The sequence below is a fragment of the Nerophis lumbriciformis genome, linkage group LG14 (assembly GCF_033978685.3).
Source record: "Nerophis lumbriciformis linkage group LG14, RoL_Nlum_v2.1, whole genome shotgun sequence".
NCBI lineage: Eukaryota > Metazoa > Chordata > Actinopteri > Syngnathiformes > Syngnathidae > Nerophis > Nerophis lumbriciformis.
The window spans coordinates 28,212,361-28,233,495 of record NC_084561.2 but is presented as its reverse complement, the minus strand read 5'-3'; the positions used below and the strand labels follow the sequence as shown (position 1 = coordinate 28,233,495).

General features: G+C 40.9%; 1 protein-coding gene across 2 annotated transcripts in view; it reads left to right on the top strand.

Moving 5' to 3' along the window:
• LOC133616842 (uncharacterized) overlaps nt 1–15,502 on the top strand; it is a 271,957-nt gene extending 256,455 nt beyond the window's left edge. The window contains exons 52-60 of one of the 2 annotated variants that reach the window (XM_061976458.2): nt 210–263; nt 393–428; nt 3,140–3,175; nt 6,481–6,507; nt 8,688–8,753; nt 9,632–9,800; nt 9,935–10,044; nt 10,212–10,436; nt 14,343–15,502. In XM_061976458.2, the coding sequence (XP_061832442.2) occupies nt 210–263; nt 393–428; nt 3,140–3,175; nt 6,481–6,507; nt 8,688–8,753; nt 9,632–9,800; nt 9,935–10,044; nt 10,212–10,436; nt 14,343–14,489 (870 nt within the window). In that variant the 3' untranslated portion in view covers nt 14,490–15,502. Of the gene's footprint in view, nt 1–209; nt 278–392; nt 429–3,139; nt 3,176–6,480; nt 6,508–8,687; nt 8,754–9,631; nt 9,801–9,934; nt 10,045–10,211; nt 10,437–14,342 lie in introns of those variants that run through there. The other variant, XR_012050812.1, reaches the window with a different exon arrangement.
• Nucleotides 15,503–21,135: the final 5,633 nt, after the last annotated feature.

Genomic DNA, 21,135 nt, shown 5'->3' with positions numbered 1-21,135 from the left:
CTAAAGTTATTTGCAGGACATGATGCTTGGAATCCGAAAAATTCATGAATTAGTTGCAGAGTTGCACAAAGCAGAGGGTTCAAAGCGTAGCGGCTTGTAGTCTGGAAATTAAGATAATCAGAAAAACTGTAAGATTCCCTTCAACAGTCTCCGTAACTGTCATTGTACAAAAAAACTCAAGTCACATTCAATATTATTGTTTGTTTCAGGGATTCGCCGGACCAGTAGGACCTGAAGGAAAAATGGGTCCAATGGGAAAACCTGTAGGTTTCTGTGTGTGAGTGTATGCGTGTGCAATTAAACTGTCTATTTTCATTAAAACAAGGGGCAATGAAAATAGAAATACAAAATAGAAAAACATTAGTCAAAATGTTTATTTTCTATTTCTGCAGGGGCCACGAGGTCCAAGGGGGAGCAGTGGTGAAATGGTAAGATCGAATTCCAACCTGTAATCACAAATGAAAAGAATCCAAAATTTATAAACTATAAAGACTAGAGATGTCCGATAATATCGGCCGATAAATGTTTTAAAATGTAATATCGGAAATTATCGGTATCGGTTTCAACCTCCCGATTTTCCCTGGAGACTCCCGAATTTCAGTGCCCCTCCCGAAAATCTCCCGGGGCAACAATTCTCCCGAATTTCTCCCGATTTCCACCCGGACAACAATATTGGGGGCGTGCCTTAAAGGAACTTCCTTTAGCGTCCTCTACAACCTGTCGTCACGTCCGCTTATCCTTCATACAAACAGCGTGCCGGGCCCAGCCACATAATATATTCGGCTTTTACACACACATAAGTGAATGCCATGCATACATGATCACACCCATACAGGTCACACTGAGGGTGGCTATATAAACAACTTTAACACTGTTACAAATATGCGCCAACCTCCCCACTTCAACCCCGCCGCTCCCCCCATCTCCCGAATTTGGAGGTCTCAAGGTTGGTAAGTATGCTCTAGTATACTCTGGACTGAAGCTGTGTGCCTTCATTGTTTTTGTAGTTGTTGTTTTGAGGCATGTTTAAAAAAAATAATGCACTTTGTGAAAGTCAAAGTATAGTATTTCCCAGAGTTGTAGAGGGTATTAGGATTATCTCAGGGAGAGCATGTCCCAAATTCCAAGCTGCTGTTTTGAGGCATGTTAAAAAAAATAATGCACTTTGTGACTTCAATAATAAATATGGCAGTGCCATGTTGGCACTTTTTTCCATAACTGGAGTTGAAGTTGTTCTCTTATTTTGATTGATTGATTGAAACTTTTATTAGTAGATTGCACAGTACATATTCCGTACAATTGACCACTAAATGGTAACACCCGAATACGCTTTTCAACCTGTTTAAGTCGGGGTCCACGTTAATCAATTCATGGTAAAGTTACATTGTTTAATGCATCCAGCGGGGCATCACAACAAAATTAGCAATAATAATGTGTTAATTCCACGACTGTATATATCGGTATCGGTTGATATCGGAATCGGTAATTAAGAGTTGGACAATATCGGAATATCGGATATCGGCAAAAAAGCCATCATCGGACATCTCTAATAAAGATTATTGATTTTTTTACGATACACTTGTGTTTATTGTCTATCAATATTAGGCTATGGCATCCGACTTGATACATGCAGATTCCTCACTGCAAAATCATTCTTAAAGTGGTTTATGGCTATAAGAAATACTATGCATGGGAAAAACTGTACTTTATTACTCTCTTGAAGGGATATTCAATTAAATGTTTTTTAGGGCAACATTTCAGAAAGCTAAGGACAGTGGGACAGGACTTCACACTTCACCATTAGTCTTATTTTGTCCATTCCGGAGAACCAGCGTCCTCTACAATAGGCATTTGATTTTGGCCGATTTATCTTGCCAGAGTTACAGGAGAGCTCTGCTGTTTTTAGGGCCCTTCTGCACAAAAGCCAGTCAAAGATAATTTCTATGAGAGCACTCTAGCGTTTTCAAGAATCTGTTACTAAAATGTTAGTCTCACATAAGTTTTTTGAACTGTATTCACGGGCCACAAGATGAATAGCCCAAATCCAACCTTGAGGAACACTAGTTGTATAGCTAAAAAATTGAACACACGACTACTGACTGCATCTGAAGTTTACAAGCTACAGCAACACCTTTGGGAAAAAAGGTAATAACTTGAGGGGTGCCTTGAGGAATGCCTCAGTTTTTGTAAATCACAAGTGTTCTATGTTTGCTAGCAAGATTAAAATGTCAATGCAAGGATTTGTCAATGTGTTTACAGTGGTCCAAGTTCCTCTATACAACAGGAACACTATTGTGTTTTGAGGAATTTGCTGCAAAAATGCTCATCTCCCAAGTTTTGAAATTAACTGGTCCAGATTTGGTCCCCGGGCCGTAGTTGAATAGCACGGCTCCACTGTCTTTAACATTAGATAAAAGCAAGCTGCGTTTCAGTGGCAGCTTGAGTAAAATTCATGTTATCACTGTGATATGCTTGTGTCTGCTGGCGCTCGTTGTGTGGCCTTGCTGTGCTCTCAAACAACCTTGCGTAATCATTCTCGAGGAAATGTCGTGTCAAATTGTTAGAATGACAAACCGCAGCATTTTCTGCATATTCACTTCTTTCCCAGCTCATAATATGTAATCTAAACTAAGAAGATGGCCTTCAGAATTATTCATCATGTCCCAACACTGCCAAGTCCTTCTATTTCTTTTCTGTGATTTTTGTGGTGGTGTAAATTGATTACTTCTACAAGTAAGGGTACTGCTTCAAAAGATTCATACTGTCTTTGTAGTTTCATACTTGTGCTTGAATGGCATTTATTAAAAAAAACATTTGTGACGTTTTTTTAAGTCAACAGTGTTGCATAATATGACATGTCTTGCTCAGCTCTTCTATGTATACACAGGCTACAGGCAAAAGATAAAAAACACTTCCAAATGATGTCTCACAAAATGAAAACTCAAGCACCAATATGGACATAGACAAAGACATGATAGAATTCCAATCACAATTATACTTCTTTACAACATTAGAGACTTTTACAAGTGTGGAGATACAGTTTGGCCATACAGTACAGCTTTATGCCTGCACTCTTTCACATTCATCAAAATGATGATGATGATTTAGAACATTTTCACACCAAAATGTTACTTTTCAGGGGCCCCAAGGACCACATGGACGTCCAGGACCCAGAGTAAGTTGCAGCAAAATGTCATTTAAATTGCATTCTTTATCCATCCATCCATCCATTTTCTACCGCTTATTCCCTTCGGGGTCGCGGGGGGCGCTGGAGCCTATCTCAGCTACAATCGGGCGGAAGGCGGGGTACACCCTGGACAAGTCGCCACCTCATCACAGGGCCAACACAGATAGACAGACAACATTCACACTCACATTCACACACTAGGGCCAATTTAGTGTTGCCAAACAACCTATCCCCAGGTGCATGTCTTTGGAGGTGGGAGGAAGCCGGAGTACCCGGAGGGAACCCACGCAGTCACAGGGAGAACATGCAAACTCCACACAGAAAGATCCCGAGCCTAGGATTGAACCCAGGACTGCTCAGGACCTTCGTATTGTGAGGCAGACGCACGAACCCCTCTTTCACCGTGCTGCCCCGCATTCTTTATCATTGAAACATATTATGCTCCTCTATATGGCACTGGAATCAGGGTTCAGAACATTTAGTGAGATTTTACAATGTATTGGTAAACCAAATATTTATTGATAATTTAGACAGATAAAAGTACTTATTTGGAAAGTGAGCACAAGGAGAAGACAATGGATTTGTTTAGAGGTGAGTGTGCAGGTGGAGGAGGGCTTTGTTGCATTCTTAGCATTGGGTCATAAACCAGACTTGAGTCAATGTAGGCAAGCTTGAGCTAAAGTTGGAACTTTCTTCCCAATCTCAACCTTTTTGCTATGAAATTTGGCTTCTGCTGTACAGGATTGGCACAGTTGGTCACTTGCATGATTGTTTGGCCTACTTTTGCCCTTTATGATGCACAGCTTCCACCTACAAACCCCGTTTCCATATGAGTGGGGAAATTGTGTTAGATGTAAATATAAACGGAATACAATGATTTGCAAATCATTTTCAACCCATATTCAGTTGAATATGCTACAAAGACAACATATTTGATGTTCAAACTGATAAACATGGTTTTTTTTGCAAATAATCATTAACTTTAGAATTTGATGCCAGCAACACGGGACAAAGAAGTTGGGAAAGGTGGCAATAAATACTGATAAAGTTGAGGAATGCTCATCAAACACTTATTTGGAACATGCCACAGGTGAACAGGCAAATTGGGAACAGGTGGGTGCCATGATTGGGTATAAAAGTAGATTTCATGAAATGTTCAGTCATTCACAAACAAGGATGGGGCGAGGGTCACCACTTGGTCAACAAATGTGTGAGCAAATTGTTGAATAGTTTAAGAACAACATTTCTCAACCAGCTATTGCAAGGAATTTAGGGATTTCGCCATCTACGGTCCGTAATATCATCAAAGGGTTCAGAGAATCTGGAGAAATCACTGCACATAAGCAGCTAAGCCCGTGACCTTCGATCCCTCAGGCTGTACTGCATCAACAAGCGATATCAGTGTGTAAAGGATATCACCACATGGGCTCAGGAACACTTCAGAAACCCACTTTCAGTAACTACAGTTGGTCGCTACATCTGTAAGTGCAAGTTAAAACTCTCCTATGCAAGGCAAAAACCGTTTATCAACAACACCCAGAAACGCCGTCGGCTTCGCTGGGCCTGAGCTCATCTAAGATGGAGTGATACAAAGTGGAAAAGTGTTCTGTGGTCTGACGAGTCCACATTTCAATTTTTTTTTGGAAACTGTGGACGTCGTGTCCTCCGGACCAAAGAGGAAAAGAACCATCCGGATTGTTATCGGCGCAAAGTTGAAAAGCCAGCATCTGTGATGGTATGGGGGTGTATTAGTGCCCAAGACATGGGTAACTTACACATCTGTGAAGGCGCCATTAATGCTGAAAGGTACATAAAGGTTTTGGAGCAACATATGTTGCCATCCAAGCAACGTTACCATGGACGCCCCTGCTTATTTCAGCAAGACAATGCCAAGCCACGTGTTACATCAACGTGGCTTCATAGTCAAAGAGTGCGGGTACTAGTCTGGCCTACCTGTAGTCCAGACCTGTCTCCCATTGAAAATGTGTGGCGCATTATGAAGCCTAAAATACCACAACGGAGACCCCCGGACTGTTGAACAACTTAAGCTGTACATCAAGCAAGAATGGGAAAGAATTCCACCTGCTTAAAAGCTTAAAAAATGTGTCTCCTCAGTTAACAAACGTTTACTGAGTGTTGTTAAAAGGAAAGGCCATGTAACACAGTGGTGAACATGCCCTTTCCCAACTACTTTGGCACGTGTTGCAGCCATGAAATTTTAAGTTAATTATTATTTGCAAAAACAAAATAAAGTTTATGAGTTTGAACATCAAATATCTTGTCTTTGTAGTGCATTCACTTGAATATGGGTTGAAAAGGATTTGCAAATCATTGTATTCCGTTTATATTTACAATCTAACACAATTTCCCAACTCATGGAAACGGAGTTTGTAGATTATGTCATTTCAAAATGTTGTATCCAATTCTTTTTAAAGGGTGGCAAGAAGAATCATTGCCAAATGTTACAATTCCGTTCAATTGGAAACGTAAACTAGCATCTTATGCTTCCACCTTGGGGTGTCTAAGGTCAATCAATCAATTAATCAAAGTGTATAAAACCCCAGATGGTGAAAAAGTAGAAACCTTGAGAAGGGATTGCAGATGCAAGGACCCCCCCTGCAATAGATGTTGAGTGGGTACAGTTATTGAATTGTTAAATTAATATTGCTACAATTAATTCATTGTTAGATTAATAGATAGTGGTAGTCAAAGCCGTCAGGAAACCAACAAATAGTTATGAGTGTATCTTCTTCCAGGCTCATCCAGTTAGCTTCGCAGAGATGTCTATAGCTGTGATAGTGAAGTGGTCCAAATAGTGGTTTAATTCGGGTCAGCTAACACCTCCTCCAGACTGGTACCTTCAGAAATTAACCGTGGCCACCTGGTATCATCTCCAGGCAGGAGGGTGAAAGGGAGGGACAGAGCAGAGAAGCGGCAGATCAACTGCTCTAAAAAGGGGTCTATTTAATAACTACAATATATAAATACATTTTAAGGCGGTATTTGAATGCTTCTACTGAGGAAGCATCTCTAAATATTGCTGGTAAGGCATACCAGAGTACTGGACATTGTCTAGCCCACCAACAAGAACAACATGACGCAGACAAAGAGCACATTCAGCATTTATGTTAAAGTTTCTCAAGGATACTATTGTATGGCAGTATTCTAGTCACATTCATATTGAAGATCACTCCATGAAAAGGCTCCTGTTACTTCAGACTCTAATGATACAGAGTGAACTGTCTATTCGTGTAGCGCCTTTTTTAATGTGTACTTTTCTTTTCCATTCATAGGGTCCCCCTGGTGCTCCAGGTCCTACTGTAAGTAAGAACTAGGGATGTCCGATAATGGCTTTTTGCCGATATCCGATATTCAGATATTGTCCAACTCTTTAATTACCGATACCGATATCAACCGATATATGCAGTTGTGGAATTAACACATTATTATTCCTAATTTGGACAACCACGTATGGTGAAGATAAGGTACTTTTCAAAAAAATCAATAAAATAAGATAAATTAATTAAAAACATTTTCTTGAATAAAAAAGAAAGTAAAACAATATAAAAACAGTTACATAGAAACTAGTAATTAATGGAAATTAGTAAAATTAACTGTTAAAGGTTAGTACTACTAGTGGACCAGCAGCACGCACAATCATGTGTGCTTACGGACTGTATCCCTTGCAGACTGTATTGATATATATTGATATATAATGTAGGAACCAGAATATTAATAACAGAAAGAAACAACCCTTTTGTGTGAATGAGTGTGGGAGAGGGAGTTTTTTTGGGTTGGTGCACTAATTGTAAGTGTATCTTGTGTTTTTTTTGTTGATTTAATAAAAAAATAAAAATTAAAAAAACGACACCGATAATAAAAAAAAACGATATCGATCATTTCCGATATTACATTTTAACGCATTTATCTCGAGTAAGAACATGTAATTCTGTCTTGAGTTGCATACATTTTTCAATAAGATTATGCAATAATGATGGGAGATTCACACCACTGTCGCAAAGTTTTCCCACGGTCATTCCCCTTTTTGAAAATATGTTGGCCAGTTCTTATTAGAATGAGTATTAAAATTGGTTGTTTTCTATATACCAACCAAATTCCTTAAGTACTAATGGATACCAATTCACGTAAAATCTAATGTTAATCTATTGCGATACCTTCGTTGCACATAATAATAATAATAATAATACCTGGGATTTATATAGCGCTTTTCTAAGTACCCAAAGTCGCTTTACATGTAGAACCCATCATTCATTCACACCTGTGGTGGTGGTAAGCTACTTTTGTAGCCACAGCTGCCCTGGGGTAGACTGACGGAAGCGTGGCTGCAATTTGCGCCAACGGCCCCTCCGACCACCACCTAGCATTCATCATTCAATTCACCGGTGTGAGTGGCACCGGGGGCAAATGGTGAAGTGTCCTGCCCAAGGACACAACGGCAGCGATTTTTGGATGGTAAGAGGCGGGGAGCGAACCTGCAACCCTCAGGTTTCTGGCACGGTTGCTCTACCCACTACGCCATGCCGCCCCTACACACATGACATGAGTTCCGATTAGAGACTCGGTACCGGCTACAGCCCTTGGCGGGTAAACAAGCGTATTTATATCTGACTCAGCCGGACTGCCTCTAGGTAATGTTGCAACAGTTGGTGCGTAATAAGTATAAACACTTTATAGCGATCAACAAAAGACAAGACTGGCACATTCAACTTAAAGGCAAACACCACATCCTGACTACGGCATCACACCAAGGACAAACTGAAATAAATGCATACTTGCAAATGAGACTCAGAAGTATAAGAAAACAAGATATACTGGATAGCACAGTTATTATCAGATCAGTATTGAATGTTAAATGTTTTTAATAAACAAATGATTAATTATTACAACATGAACACAAGCAAAAGTACCAAAATTGGCTATTCAATAGAAATACATGTATAACATAGAATCTATCAATTAATTCAATTGTTTTTTGACAGTTAATATCAAACTGTCAGCTTTCACAATCCCCTTGCAAGCACACACAAAGTGTAATCTTTTTCATGGACTTCAATGACATTCACAAGTGTTAGGAAAACTTCATGTTGTTTTTTTTTACACAGCCAAAAAAAAGGCATCACGGAAATGTCTGCCTCATTATTAATGAGCCCGCTGTCATTTCGTACCGCAGCACTTGTGCCTCACTTACTGATCAGTTGGACAAGAGAACGCAAATATTTTTTCCCACAATTCTAATAAACCAGAAAAAACATCAAACATCTTTTTTTTATCTCCACACAGTATGTGATAACTGGTGGAATGTTTTATTTACCCCTCTGCAGGGAAAGAATGTAACAGCTTATTGATACAAGACTTTACTCTCATATTAAAATCTTTTTTTCCCCAATTGTAGCTATAGTAGAAATATATGTTTTTCTTTAACCCTGGGGCAAAGGTTATTTTTGTTCAATAAAAATAAATGTTTATTTTGTCCCCACAGAGGCAGCTATATGAGGATTCAGCATTCTACAGCCCGTCTGACTCTAATGGTTCCCCCGGGAAAGAGGTGAAGTATTGAATTCATTCAATAAAGGAAGTTTGAATGCATAACAGACAGATGGATAGTGAAATACATTTATTACTACATCAAATCAGTAACAAAATCGGCCTACTATCACCTCAAAAATGTAACAAGACTTAGAGGGCTCATGTTAGCTCAAGACTTAGAATAACTTGTCCATGCCTTTATTACCAGTAGGCTAGACTATTGTAATGGTTTCCTTGCAGGTCTTCCCAAAAAAAACTGTCAGGCAGCTAAAGCTTGTTCAGAACGCTGCTGCTAGAGTTCTAACAAAGACCAAAAAATGTGAGCACATTACACCAATTCTTAAATCCTTACATTGGCTCCTTGTACATCAGAGAATTGATTTCAAAATCCTCCTGCTCACATATAAATCACTACATGGTCTAGGGCCGAAGTATATCACTGATATGCTCCCACTATATAAGCCCTCTAGATCACTAAGATCTTCTTCTGATACCAATCTGTTAGCGGTTCCCAGAGTAAACTCAAATCAAGGGAGAGCATCATTCAGTCACTATGCAACAAATAGCTGGAATAAACTTCCTGAAGATGTCAGACTTTCCCCAACTCTGACTACTTTTAAAACTAGACTGAAAACTTTTATGTTCACCTTCGCTTTCAGCTAAATCTTTTAATCTTTTAACTTTTAACGTCCGCCCTGTTTATTTTTATTGTCTGCATTTTAATTTTGCTTTTATTTTCTTTCATTTCACTTTGTTGTCTGTGAAGCACTTTGAGTCTGCCTTGTGTATGAAAAGCGCTATACAAATAAAGTTGCCTTGCCTTGCCTTGCCTACATGAATCTGCGTCAGTTTGGTGCTGATTGTGTTTATCAAGATATTTCTCTCATTTCTGACCAGAATTTCCAGAACACTGACGTCAGCCTACCAGACCCGAGTTCCGAGATCTTTAAGACATTGAATTACATGAGCAGTGTGATCGAAAGCATTAAAAAGCCCCACGGAACAAGAGAGAACCCTTCTCGTGTCTGTAAAGACTTGATGGATTGTCATCACAAGCTAAAAGATGGTGAGGGCAGCTTGACGGATGAGAGTCAATGATTAAAAAAGTATTATAATACATTAACACTAAAGTAATATCTTATGATAATGTTTAACTTAACCCTAAGTCACTGTTCTCATATTGTTCCCGCTCTCTTTAAGGATGGTTCTGGATTGATCCAAACCTTGGATGCACTTCAGATGCTTTCCAGGCTTTTTGCAACTTTACTGCAGGGGGTCAGACTTGTTTACATCCCCTGGCTCCCAATAAGGTAATAAAGTATATGGTGATAACATCTTAAGATGCATAGTGCAACAAAACAAGCATTCACCATGATGCTATTAGCAGTCTTAGCTCTGATACTGAAGCAGTTGCCGGAGGCAATGATGCACTTTTTGTGATGACAGATTGATGGAACCTCTGTTTTTGTCCCTGCAGATGGTGTTTGGTGTAGGGAAAGTCCAAATGAAGTTTCTCCATTTACTGAGTACTGAGGCCAGCCATAGCATCACACTCCATTGCCTAACAGATCCTTCCAACAGCACCGCAGATGGCTTCGTCTCTCCCGGCCACACACATAATCGTCGGTTTCAAGGCTGGAACAATCAAACGTTCGAGACCGACACGCTACTTGAACCACACGTGCTACAAGACGAGTGTGAGGTAGGACTGCAGCATTGTCCTAGTTTTTTTCCAAAAAACGGTCATATTTAACACTGGTACAGTCGGTCTTATGTTCCTCCTGGTGCGTGACAGACAATTCCCAATACTCTCGCCTCTTGTGACCATGAGTTCCTGCAATGATGATTCTGCAAAATGTATGAGCCTGCCTTGTCATTTTCTCACTGATTTTGAAGCTGTCTTTAAAGAACACATAGCGTCCAGTCTTTATGTATTTTTTGCTCCTGAAAATGAATCGGGCCGCCATTTCCCAAATTATCAGTTTGTTTTTCAATAATCGTTAGATAACCAAATGTACTTGGAACTCCCCCTTCCCATCGGCCCACTCTATATCTGGTCCACTATTGGTGTGACGTCATCTAGAGCAGTGTTTTTCAACCTTTTTTGAGCCAAGGCACATTTTTTGCGTTGAAAAAATCCGGAGGCACACCACCAGCAGAAATCATAAACTCAGTTGACAGTTAAAAGTCATTGTCGCAATTGTTGGATATGACTTTAAACCATAACCAACCATGCGTCAATATAGCTCTTGTCTCAAAGTAGGTGTACTGTCACGACCTGTCACATCATGCCATGACTTATTTTGAATTTTTTGCTGTTTTCCTGTGTGTAGTGTTTTACTTCTTGTCTTGCGCTCCTAGTTTGGTGCCTTTTTCTCTTTTTTTGGTATTTTCCTGTAGCAGTTTCATGTCTTCCTTTGAGCGATATTTCCCGCATCTACTTTGTTTTAGCAATCAAGAATATTTCAGTTGTTTTTATCCTTCTTTGTGGGGACATTGTTGATTGTCATGTCATGTTCGGCTGTACATTGTGGACGCCGTCTTTGCTCCACAGTAAGTTTTTGCTGTCGTCCAGCATTCTGTTTTTGTTTACTTTGTAGCCAGTTCAGTTTTAGTTACGTACTGCATAGCCTTCCCTAAGCTTCAATGCCTTTTCTTAAGGGCACTCACCTTTTTTTTTATTTTTGGTTTAAGCATAAGACACCTTTTTACCTGCATTTGCAAAGCAATTAGCTACCGGCTGCCACCTACTGATATGGAAGAGTATTACACGGTTACTCTGCCAAGCTCTAGACAGCACCGACACTCAACAACAACAACAACACATAATTTGCAGACTATAATTACTGGTTTGCAAAAAAATGTTTTCACCCAAATCTGTGAAATTAGATAATCTCCTTCGGCATTCCAGACTGTATCTCACGGCACACTAGTGGTTGAAAAACACTGATCTAGAGAATTGGAGCCCATTTCCTCACATAGACAGTGTGGATAAAGACATACAGTATAAAACTCGCATTCTACTCACTTAATTGCATGTTTTTGTCGCTGTGGTCCATGATTACTACAAAACTGATGTGCTTAACATTATAAGCAAAAAGAAAATATTAAATAATCGCCATTTCCGGACTTCCTCGCTCTTCCATCTCATCTTCCATAGACAGAATAGCCTGGTTCCTCGTTATCTTTCAACATTTCTTCAAGCATCTTGAGGAAAAAACATCATTTTTTTTCAAGATTGCGCCACTGTAGTGGCAAATCGGTTTAATTCAGCTAAAATCTGCTTGTGTGGGACAGGACGTCATGCACAAACAGAAAATAAATGATCCGGTTTCCTTTTTAGAAAAAAGTTCTGTTTTCAAGGCGGATCGTATTTTAAACTTTGAAACTTCCCAATGGGTGGCGACCAACATGAAGTCAACTTGTCAAAGGTTTTAAGACGTAATTTCATCTTGTTGACACAAATGGATGAAGACATGCCGATTCTGGAGGTCCAAAATTAAAGAATAATACACAGACATAACCCAGGCCGCTATATGGGTATATTGGGGCCTGTGTCAAATAGCAGCTGTTACGGGGACCGGGACAGCAAGTGATTTTTTGTGTGACACGCTCGCCAGGCATGATGTAACTGTTGTAGATAAAATAAAGTTGTTTATCAAGGCAAAACCGTGGTCTGTGTTGCCGTTCACAGCCTGTTTTTAATGGCAGGACCAAGTTTATTTGCTTCTGCTCCTCTGGAAGGACATATTCAACTTTTTGTGGTTCGCTTTATTACAACTTCCCTTATTACGTGCTTACGCGCAGATTTGCGAGGTCTCGTAAAAGTCTGCGCTATTTCGCTACACAATGTAGTCGCATCAGAATGGCGGTGGGGATTGAGAGGTGGCGGTGCCCTACCATGATGACGCTGTGACACCGTTTCGGATCGCTTGGAAACCCAAGGTCATTCTGCTCACGTTTAGTAGATCAGCTTTGCGTGTGCTATCAGGTTTGCACGTGTTTTAATGCACGCAAACCTCTAGGAATTCAGGCCCTTTATTTCAAACATGAGTCACACAAATAATTTTAAGTCAATCAATCAATGTTTATTTATATAGCCCTTAAAGGCTTACTGAAATGCGATTTTCTTATTTAAACAGGGATAGCAGGTCCATTCTATGTGTCATACTTGATCATTTCGCGATATTTCCATATTTTTGCTGAAAGGATTTAGTAGAGAACATCGACGATAAAGTTTGCAACTTTTGGTTGCTGATGAAAAAGCCTTGCCTCTACCGGAAGTAGCAGACGAGTAGCGTGACGTCACAGGTTGTGGAGCTCCTCACATCTGCACATTATTTACAATCATGGCCACCAGCTGCAAGAGCGATTCGGACCGAGAAAGCGACGATTTCCCCATTAATTTGAGCGAGGATGAAAGATTTGTGGATGAGGAAAGTGAGAGTGAAGGACTAGAGGGCAGTGGGAGCGATTCAGATAGGGAAGATGCACATAGCGGCACACACGTACGGGCAAGCGATCAAATGTTTGGAAGCCGCAGCTGCATGCGTACTCACGGTACCGCGTCTGCTATCCAACTCAAAGTCCTCCTGGTAAGAGTCTCTGTTGTCCCAGTTCTCCACAGGCCAATGGTAAAGCTTGACTGTCATCTTTCGGGAATGTAAACAATGAAACACCGGCTGTGTTATCCGGCACACCAGTCAGGGGGTGCATTCTACAGCGGGGGTGCGTTATCCGGCACAACACCTGCCGCAATACACCACTTCCCACCTACAGCTTTCTTCTTTGCTGTCTCCATTGTTCATTGAACAAATTGCAAAAGATTCACCAACACAGATGTCCAGAATACTGTGGAATTTTGCGATGAAAACAGACGACTATAGCTGGCCACCATGCTGTCCCAAAATGTCCTCTACAATCTATGACGTCACGTGCAGGCGTCATCATACCGAGACGTTTTCAGCAGGATATTTCGCGCGAAATTTAAAATTACACTTTAGTAAGCTAACTCGGCTGTATTGGCATGTGTTGCAATGTTAAGATTTCATCATTGATATATAAACTATCAGACTGCGCGCTCGGTAGTAGTGGGTTTCAGTAGGCCTTTAATCACAGGGGTCTCAAAGGGCTGCACAAGCCACAACGAAATCCTCAGATCAGATCCCACATCAGGGCAAGTAAAAACTCAACCCAATGGGATACAATGAGAAACCTTGGAGGGGACCGCAGATGTGGGGACCCCTCACCCCTGGGCGACCGGTGCAATGGACGTTGAGTGGATCTAGTTAATAGTGTGAGAGTCCAGTCCATAGTGGGGTCAGCAGGGGATCATCTTGAGTGGAGACAAGTCAGCAGCGCAGAGATGTCCCCAACTGATGCACAGATGAGTGGTCCCGACTTTGAACAGCTAGTGCTTCATCTGTGGTCACCTAATAACCTCTCCACGCAGGAGAGGGGGGCAGAGCAGAATAGAGACGGCAGATCAACTGATCTAAAAGCGGGGTCTATTTAAAGGCTAGCGTATACAAATGAGTTTAAAGATGAGACTTAAATGCTTCTACTGATTGACTACAAATTGTTAATAATTCTACTAATTGTGTTGCAGATCCAAGATGGCAGCTGGCACCAGTCCCGTTTCTTCTTCCATACTCAGGAGAGTCACCAACTACCTATCGTAGACCTTAAGGAACCCACAATGCCACGTCCCAATGTTCAGCGACATATAGAAGTTGGTCCTGTCTGCTTTTTTTGAAGTAACTGCCATCATTCTCGGCCTTGTTTACACAATTGGCTGGATCCCTCCTGAATGTCTTCCATCCGAAGAAAAAAAAACTGTACTCATCATGTATGAAATATGGTTTTACTTGTTTCAATATTAGCCGAATGGTGCTAAGACTGGCTGTATATATGGACCCATATTGCCCTCAAATCGCAGTGTTGGGCCTCACTATGCAGCAGCCAATCAAAGTCCACTAAAACACACCTCGCCTCCCCTCCACACACACTCAGACCCTACATAAAGGAGTGTCTATGATGGGAGCACTGTATAACTACAAGTATATATGAGTGCAATAGCATGTGGATGTTGTTGAAATGATTTCCAGGCAGAGGCTTGATGGATATTGTTTTCATGAAATGTTATCTTTGGTCCTGTTCATCTTCACAGATGGTGCTCTACCTCTACCTTGCTTTCTGAAATAATTGCTTCTAGGTTAGTCTTTGTTTCCTTTGTGTCGTATGTACCGGTTACATCAAGGTTTATTATGTTGTATAAGTACTTATGTTGATTTGGTCACTTTTAATTTATGAACCGTTATTTAGTGTGCTACATTTTTTTGTAGCTTTAGCCTACATGTGGTAGGTTCTTCTGGGGAATCGTGTCATTGGTGCTGCAACAACGAATGAGTCAGTGGTAGTTTTTTTTTTTTTTTTTGCGTTTCCTGTGTATATATTGCCAGCATACTGTATGTTTATTTATATCCTTTTTGGTTTTTAACATTACTGTACAACAGTAAATAATACTCTCAGAGAACTACTTGTTCAACCACACTTATAGAAATATTTATGTTTTGGTGGTGTTTTTTTTCTGTACGGTTGTCACACTCCAGTTTGATCAGAGGTAGCTGCAGTGAACTGGCAGCTAAAGCCAGAATTCTATAAAACACAGTCGTCATATCCTTAAGTTATATTACTTTAAGCAAAGTATAATTATATAAATTGTCTGGATAAAAGAAATGGATGCATCTGTATAAATAATAAATATGATGAAAAATAAATTGAACATTTACCACTGGTTGTGTTTTTTTTTAAGGTTAATCACCTGTATGACTTATTTTGATTGGAAAAGAATGAGTGCAGGCATGCATTTCACAAAAAGCAGCAAATATATGAGTCAAATACGCCAAAACAAATGATGTGTTATGTTTGGACTAAGGGGAGGTGACGGCAACAGACACCAGAGGGCGTAACGTTCAATAATTTATTATATATATAGTCAATATATATATAATAAAAAACAATACTACTAAACTATAGAATGGAGTGTGTGACCAAAATACAAGAGTGTGTGGTGTAAGACTATGTGTGTAGATAGCTGAAGTGTGTTACCAAGTGTTGATGAGAGCAAAGGAACACGGAATTCCTTGGAACAGGCAGGTGATCCGGGCGAGAGAGAAGCGTCAGAGTCCGAGTCCATGCGAGGGGGTCGAGATCCGGGAAGGCAGTCGAGATCCAGGGGGGAAAGTCCAAGGGAACGAGACGCACAGCTCGAAACCAAGGCAACGGAAGGAAAACACTGCGGGCACAAGGAAGAAGACAGGAGACAAATCAAGCACGGGGAAGAATGATGGAGAGAGAGCAAAAGAGAGCATAAAGCTTGTGTCGGCTTACGGTACACCATAGAGAAACTAAGTTCCCGCCAGGATCCCTGGGTCCACTGGTCCTTTAAGCAGTTCACCCTCATCAGTTCCAGGTGTGCAGATTGCTGATCGTCTGCAGGCTTGTAGCTGCGTGGGCGTGCTGCTCTCAGCGTGAGCAGAGGCACGTCCGAGCGCGCTGTCAGCGGAGCCTCTAGGTGCTCCCACAGTGGAGGGAGAAGCAGACTGCGCGTGCGCCGTAACATGATGCTAGTTATTATTTACAACAAACTCCCTTCTTGTCTCTCATGGACACACACCTGTTGTTGACTTTGGACTAGCGACTGCACAACATCAAGGCTGCTTAACAGAGACACGCGGCAGGCTTACACACACACATGCATCCACAAAAAAATACACGCCACACACACATACCCCACCCCCTATCCAACGCCTTTGACGGAAATCCTTTAGGGGTGATGGACAGCTGGGCAGCACCTGAAGAGCTGCAGCCAGCCACCGTAGCCCCCACTCCCTCCCCTCTGTTGCAAGTCTTGAGATGTATGTTGTAATATGTATATGTGCTTTGCTATGGAGGTTTGTTCCCACTCCAGACTGGGCCCCCTAAGGAGACCATATTTATCGTATTTTTTTACTCATCCTCCCCCAGCGTTTACCTTTTCCTCATCTTTTACGGGGTGCCTTGTGGCGACCCATCAGTGTTCCTGTTCTGTAACCCTCGACACTGTTTGTTTGTCTAATCTTGAACGGGTTTGTGCTGAAAACAAAGTTTTGTTGTACTTGTGCAATGACAATAAAGACCTACCTACCTACCTACCTATTTGACCACAATGATCGTAATGGTGGCCATTGGGACTCAGGTAAAACAAAGTACTCACTGGCTTCTTACGCTCTCACAGGATTAACGTGGACCCCGACTTAAACAAGTTGAAAAACTTATTCGGGTGTTACCATTTAGTGGTCAATTGTACGGAATATGTACTGTACTGTGCAATCTACTAATAAAAGTCTCAATCAATCAAAGTCAAGTTACACAACAAAAATCATGCACACTGCCTTCCTGCTCGGTGCAAAATAAGCTTAAAAGCATGTCATTGCAAACTGGATTGTACCACACCAAGTTGTAAAGGTGAGGCTCCTGAAGTCAGCATTTCTTTTTATCATGTTTTTTTAGAAGAAAAGTTTTTTTACAAGTTTAGGTTTTTTTTGTTCGTCAAACTCGTGGCATCATTGGGCCTTTTTGAGGGAGCCTTCAACTCCCCTAAATATTCTTAAAACCCACAAAATTATTTGGTGTCATAATAATACACCATTATCATTATTAGTGCATCTATAGGTGGGTTGCAATCACGTGACCTTGAGGCACATCCGGGCATTTCTGGGTTTCAGGCGATGGCCTAAGCCCCATTAGGCTACTGTTCATTTACCTGAATCCGACCAGATTTAGGCTTTTTTTTTTTTAGTTTTAGAGGCAAACATAAAAGCGATCATGAAAATATATTTTATATGGGATAGAATGGATTTTTTTTTTTTTATATTTCAACCATTTATCACCATTTACTGCTACCTCACTTCACTTGATACTTACGGTATTTCGAGAAGAAAAGGAGGCACACTGTCTTTACATTTGGAGGGGTCCACAAATTAAACATTAATCGGTGAAGGACAAAATTTTACTTATTCCTGCATCGGTAGGTAACGTATTTGATTGACATATTGAGTGCTGTGCTGCTGAGATCGTGACGCTAATGAAAAAAGATATGTTTGTTTGCAGTTGATTTTCTGATACAATTATTAGCCTCATCTACAATTCATGTCTGCAGTTTTATTCATGCTGTGAAGTTCATATTTTATCTCATTATTTACCTACAGATGTCCCTGGTGTTCAACAATGTTTCCTAGCAATATCAAGATTCAGTATATGCGGTTGAGCCTACGAGAGAACTGTTCTTCTAGTTTATGAAAACCATTAAGGATATTTTCTTGATGCTATCAAATATCACCAAAGACGCTATAATGTGGTAATCCGTATCGAATAAAGCACTTGGCTTTCTTGCACAACAACAACAAATAAGCTTTCAGTTTATGTTATGAAAATCGAGAAAGAAAATACGGTGTATTGTACCAACAATCACAATATTTATCACTAGGACTTAAAATGACGTTAGTTTCTTTGCACAACCTGGTCTTCCTAATTATATTTAGGCATATCAACCACAGAAAAACAAAAACTAATGCGATCTCTTGTCCTTCCTTTACGTTTTCTTTACGACCCTACTCAGAGAGTCCGCCCTGAGATCGGTAGGTTGTGAGTTCAAACCCTGGCCGAGTCATACCAAAGACTATAAAAATGGGACCCATTACCTCCCTGCTTGGCACTCAGCATCAAGGGTTGGAATTGGGGGTTAAATCACCAAAAATGATTCCCGGGCGCGGCCACCGTGAACAAGGGGATGGGTCAAATGCAGAGGACAAATTTCACCACACTTAGTGTGTGTGACAATCATTGGTACTTTAACTTTAACTTTAATTTAGTTCTGCTATCAAACACTACTACTACATAACTTGATTGCACCACAGAAAGTTTCCCAAGCCAATCAAATTTTCAAACAAACATTTTACAAAATGATCACTGCAGACACACGCATGGTCTGATTGTATTCCACAAGATGATGAAAGTGATATTTTTAAGAGCCATTTCCTTTGTCGCACTCTCTTTTTCCTGACTCTATTCCCTTTATGAGACACTTATTTGAAAGCTATTTCCTATCTCTCTATTTGAACGACTGGAACACCTAAGAACAGAACAGCAATAAGGCATTTTCTAATCAAACTCTACACTTACTCTCACTTGTTTTAATTCTACGCTCAAGCTGCTTGACCATCATGTGAATTAAGCCGCGAATAAGAAAAAACAATGTGATGTCCTATGCAACCATCCCTAGGGGGTTAAAAAGTTAAAGTTAAAGTTAAAGTACCAATGATTGTCACACACACACTAGGTGTGGCGAGATTATTCTCTGCATTTGACCCATCACCCTTGATCACCCCCTGGGAGGTGAGGGGAGCAGTGGGCAGCAGCGGTGGCCGCGCCCGGGAATCATTTTGGTGATTTAACCCCCAATTCCAACCCTTGATGCTGAGTGCCAAACAGGGAGGTAATGGGTCCCATTTTTATAGTCTTTGGTATGACTCGGCCGGGGTTTGAACTCACAACCTACCGATCTCAGGGCGGACACTCTAACCACTAGGCCACTGAGTAGGTAAGCCTCCTATGTCTTTAAAACCTATAGTGATGCCTGTTTCCAGCTTTAATCAAGGGTCCTTGAGTGCACCACAGTTATGTGCTATAAGATGCCGAGGTGAAACTTAGACATAATTTGTCCGATGCTGCCACAAATAGATGTATTGTGTTTATATCGTTCTTCCATCACCTCATTCTTGTTCAGAATCAGAATCAGAATCAGCTTTATTGTCATTACGCAAGGTAACGAGATTGAGGCCATTCCATACAGTGCGATGTGTGCATGCTAGAAAAACAATGTGCAAATATATAGAAATATAAAAAATGTAGAAGTGCAATGAATATGGTGTGAAATGAATATATACATGAAAAAAAACAAAACAAAAACAGGGTGGTTGGTGGAATGGGTTATTGCACCGAAGAGAAGGCAGTTATGAGGGACAATGGGGCAGTCCGTTCAGGATGGTTATGGCCCTGGGGAAGAAGCTGTTCTTTAGCCTGTTTGTTTTGGTTTTAATGCACCTTTAGCGCTTCCCAGAGGGCAGCAGGTGGAACAGGTCAGAGCCAGGGTGGGTGCTGTCCTTGATGATGGCACTGGCTCTGTTGAGGCAGCGGGAGGTGTAGATCATTGGTGCTGTGTTTGAATGCATAAAGGTGAGTTTTTATGACGATTATAATGAAGTTGTCGATAAATGTTCCAAAATCCGCCACAGACACACTCCAACATTTTGTACAAAATCTTTCTAGATAATTTGTCTCATATTGTCTCTTCCTACAGTGCATCCAAAAGGTTTTGACAGCGCTTCACTTTTTCCAAATTTTGTTACAGCCTTACTCTAAAATAGAATAATATACATTTTTGTCTTCAACATTCTACACACAATATCCCATAAGGACAATGTGAAAACGTTTTTTTTGCATCACATGTACATAAGTTTTCACAGCCTTTGGCAGCAATTACAACCTCACGTCTTTTAGAACACAATGCCACAAGCTTGGCCCACCTATTGCTTTTTGTCCATTCCTCTTTGCAGCACCGCTCAAGCTCCATCAGGTTGGATGGAAAGCGTCTTGTGCAGCCTTTTGCAGATCTTTCCAGAGATGTTCAATGGGATTCAAGTCTGGGCTCTAGCAGGGCCACTCAAGGACATTTACAGAGTTGTCCTGAAGCCATTCCTTTGATATCTTGGCTGTGTGCTTCGGGTCGTTGTCCTGCTGAAAGATGAACCGTCGCCCAAGTCTGAGGTCATGAGCTCTGTGGAGCAGGTTTTCATACAGGGTATTGTGGCCAAACAGCTCAATTTTTGTTTCATCCGACATCACAAGGACGAAGATAAGACCTTCTGGAGGAAAGTTCTGTGGTCAGATGAAACAAAAATGTAGGTGTTTGGCCACAATACCCAACAATATGTTTGGAGGAGAAAAGGTGAGGCCTTTAATCCCAGGAACACCATTACTACCATCAAGCATGGTGGTGGTAGTATTATGCTATGGGCCTGTTTTGCTGCTAATGGAACTGGTGTTTTACAGAGAGTAAATGGGACAATGAAAAAGGAGGATTACCTCCAAATTCTTAAGGACAACCTAAAATCATCAGCCTGGAGGTTGGGTCTTGGGCGCAGTTGGGTGTTCCAACAGGACAATGACCCCAAACACACATCAGAAGTGGTAAAGGAATGGCTAAATCAGGCTAGATTTAAGGTTTTAGAATGGCCTTCCCAAAGTCCTGACTTAAATGTGTGGACAATGCTGAAGAAACAAGTCCATGTCAGAAAACC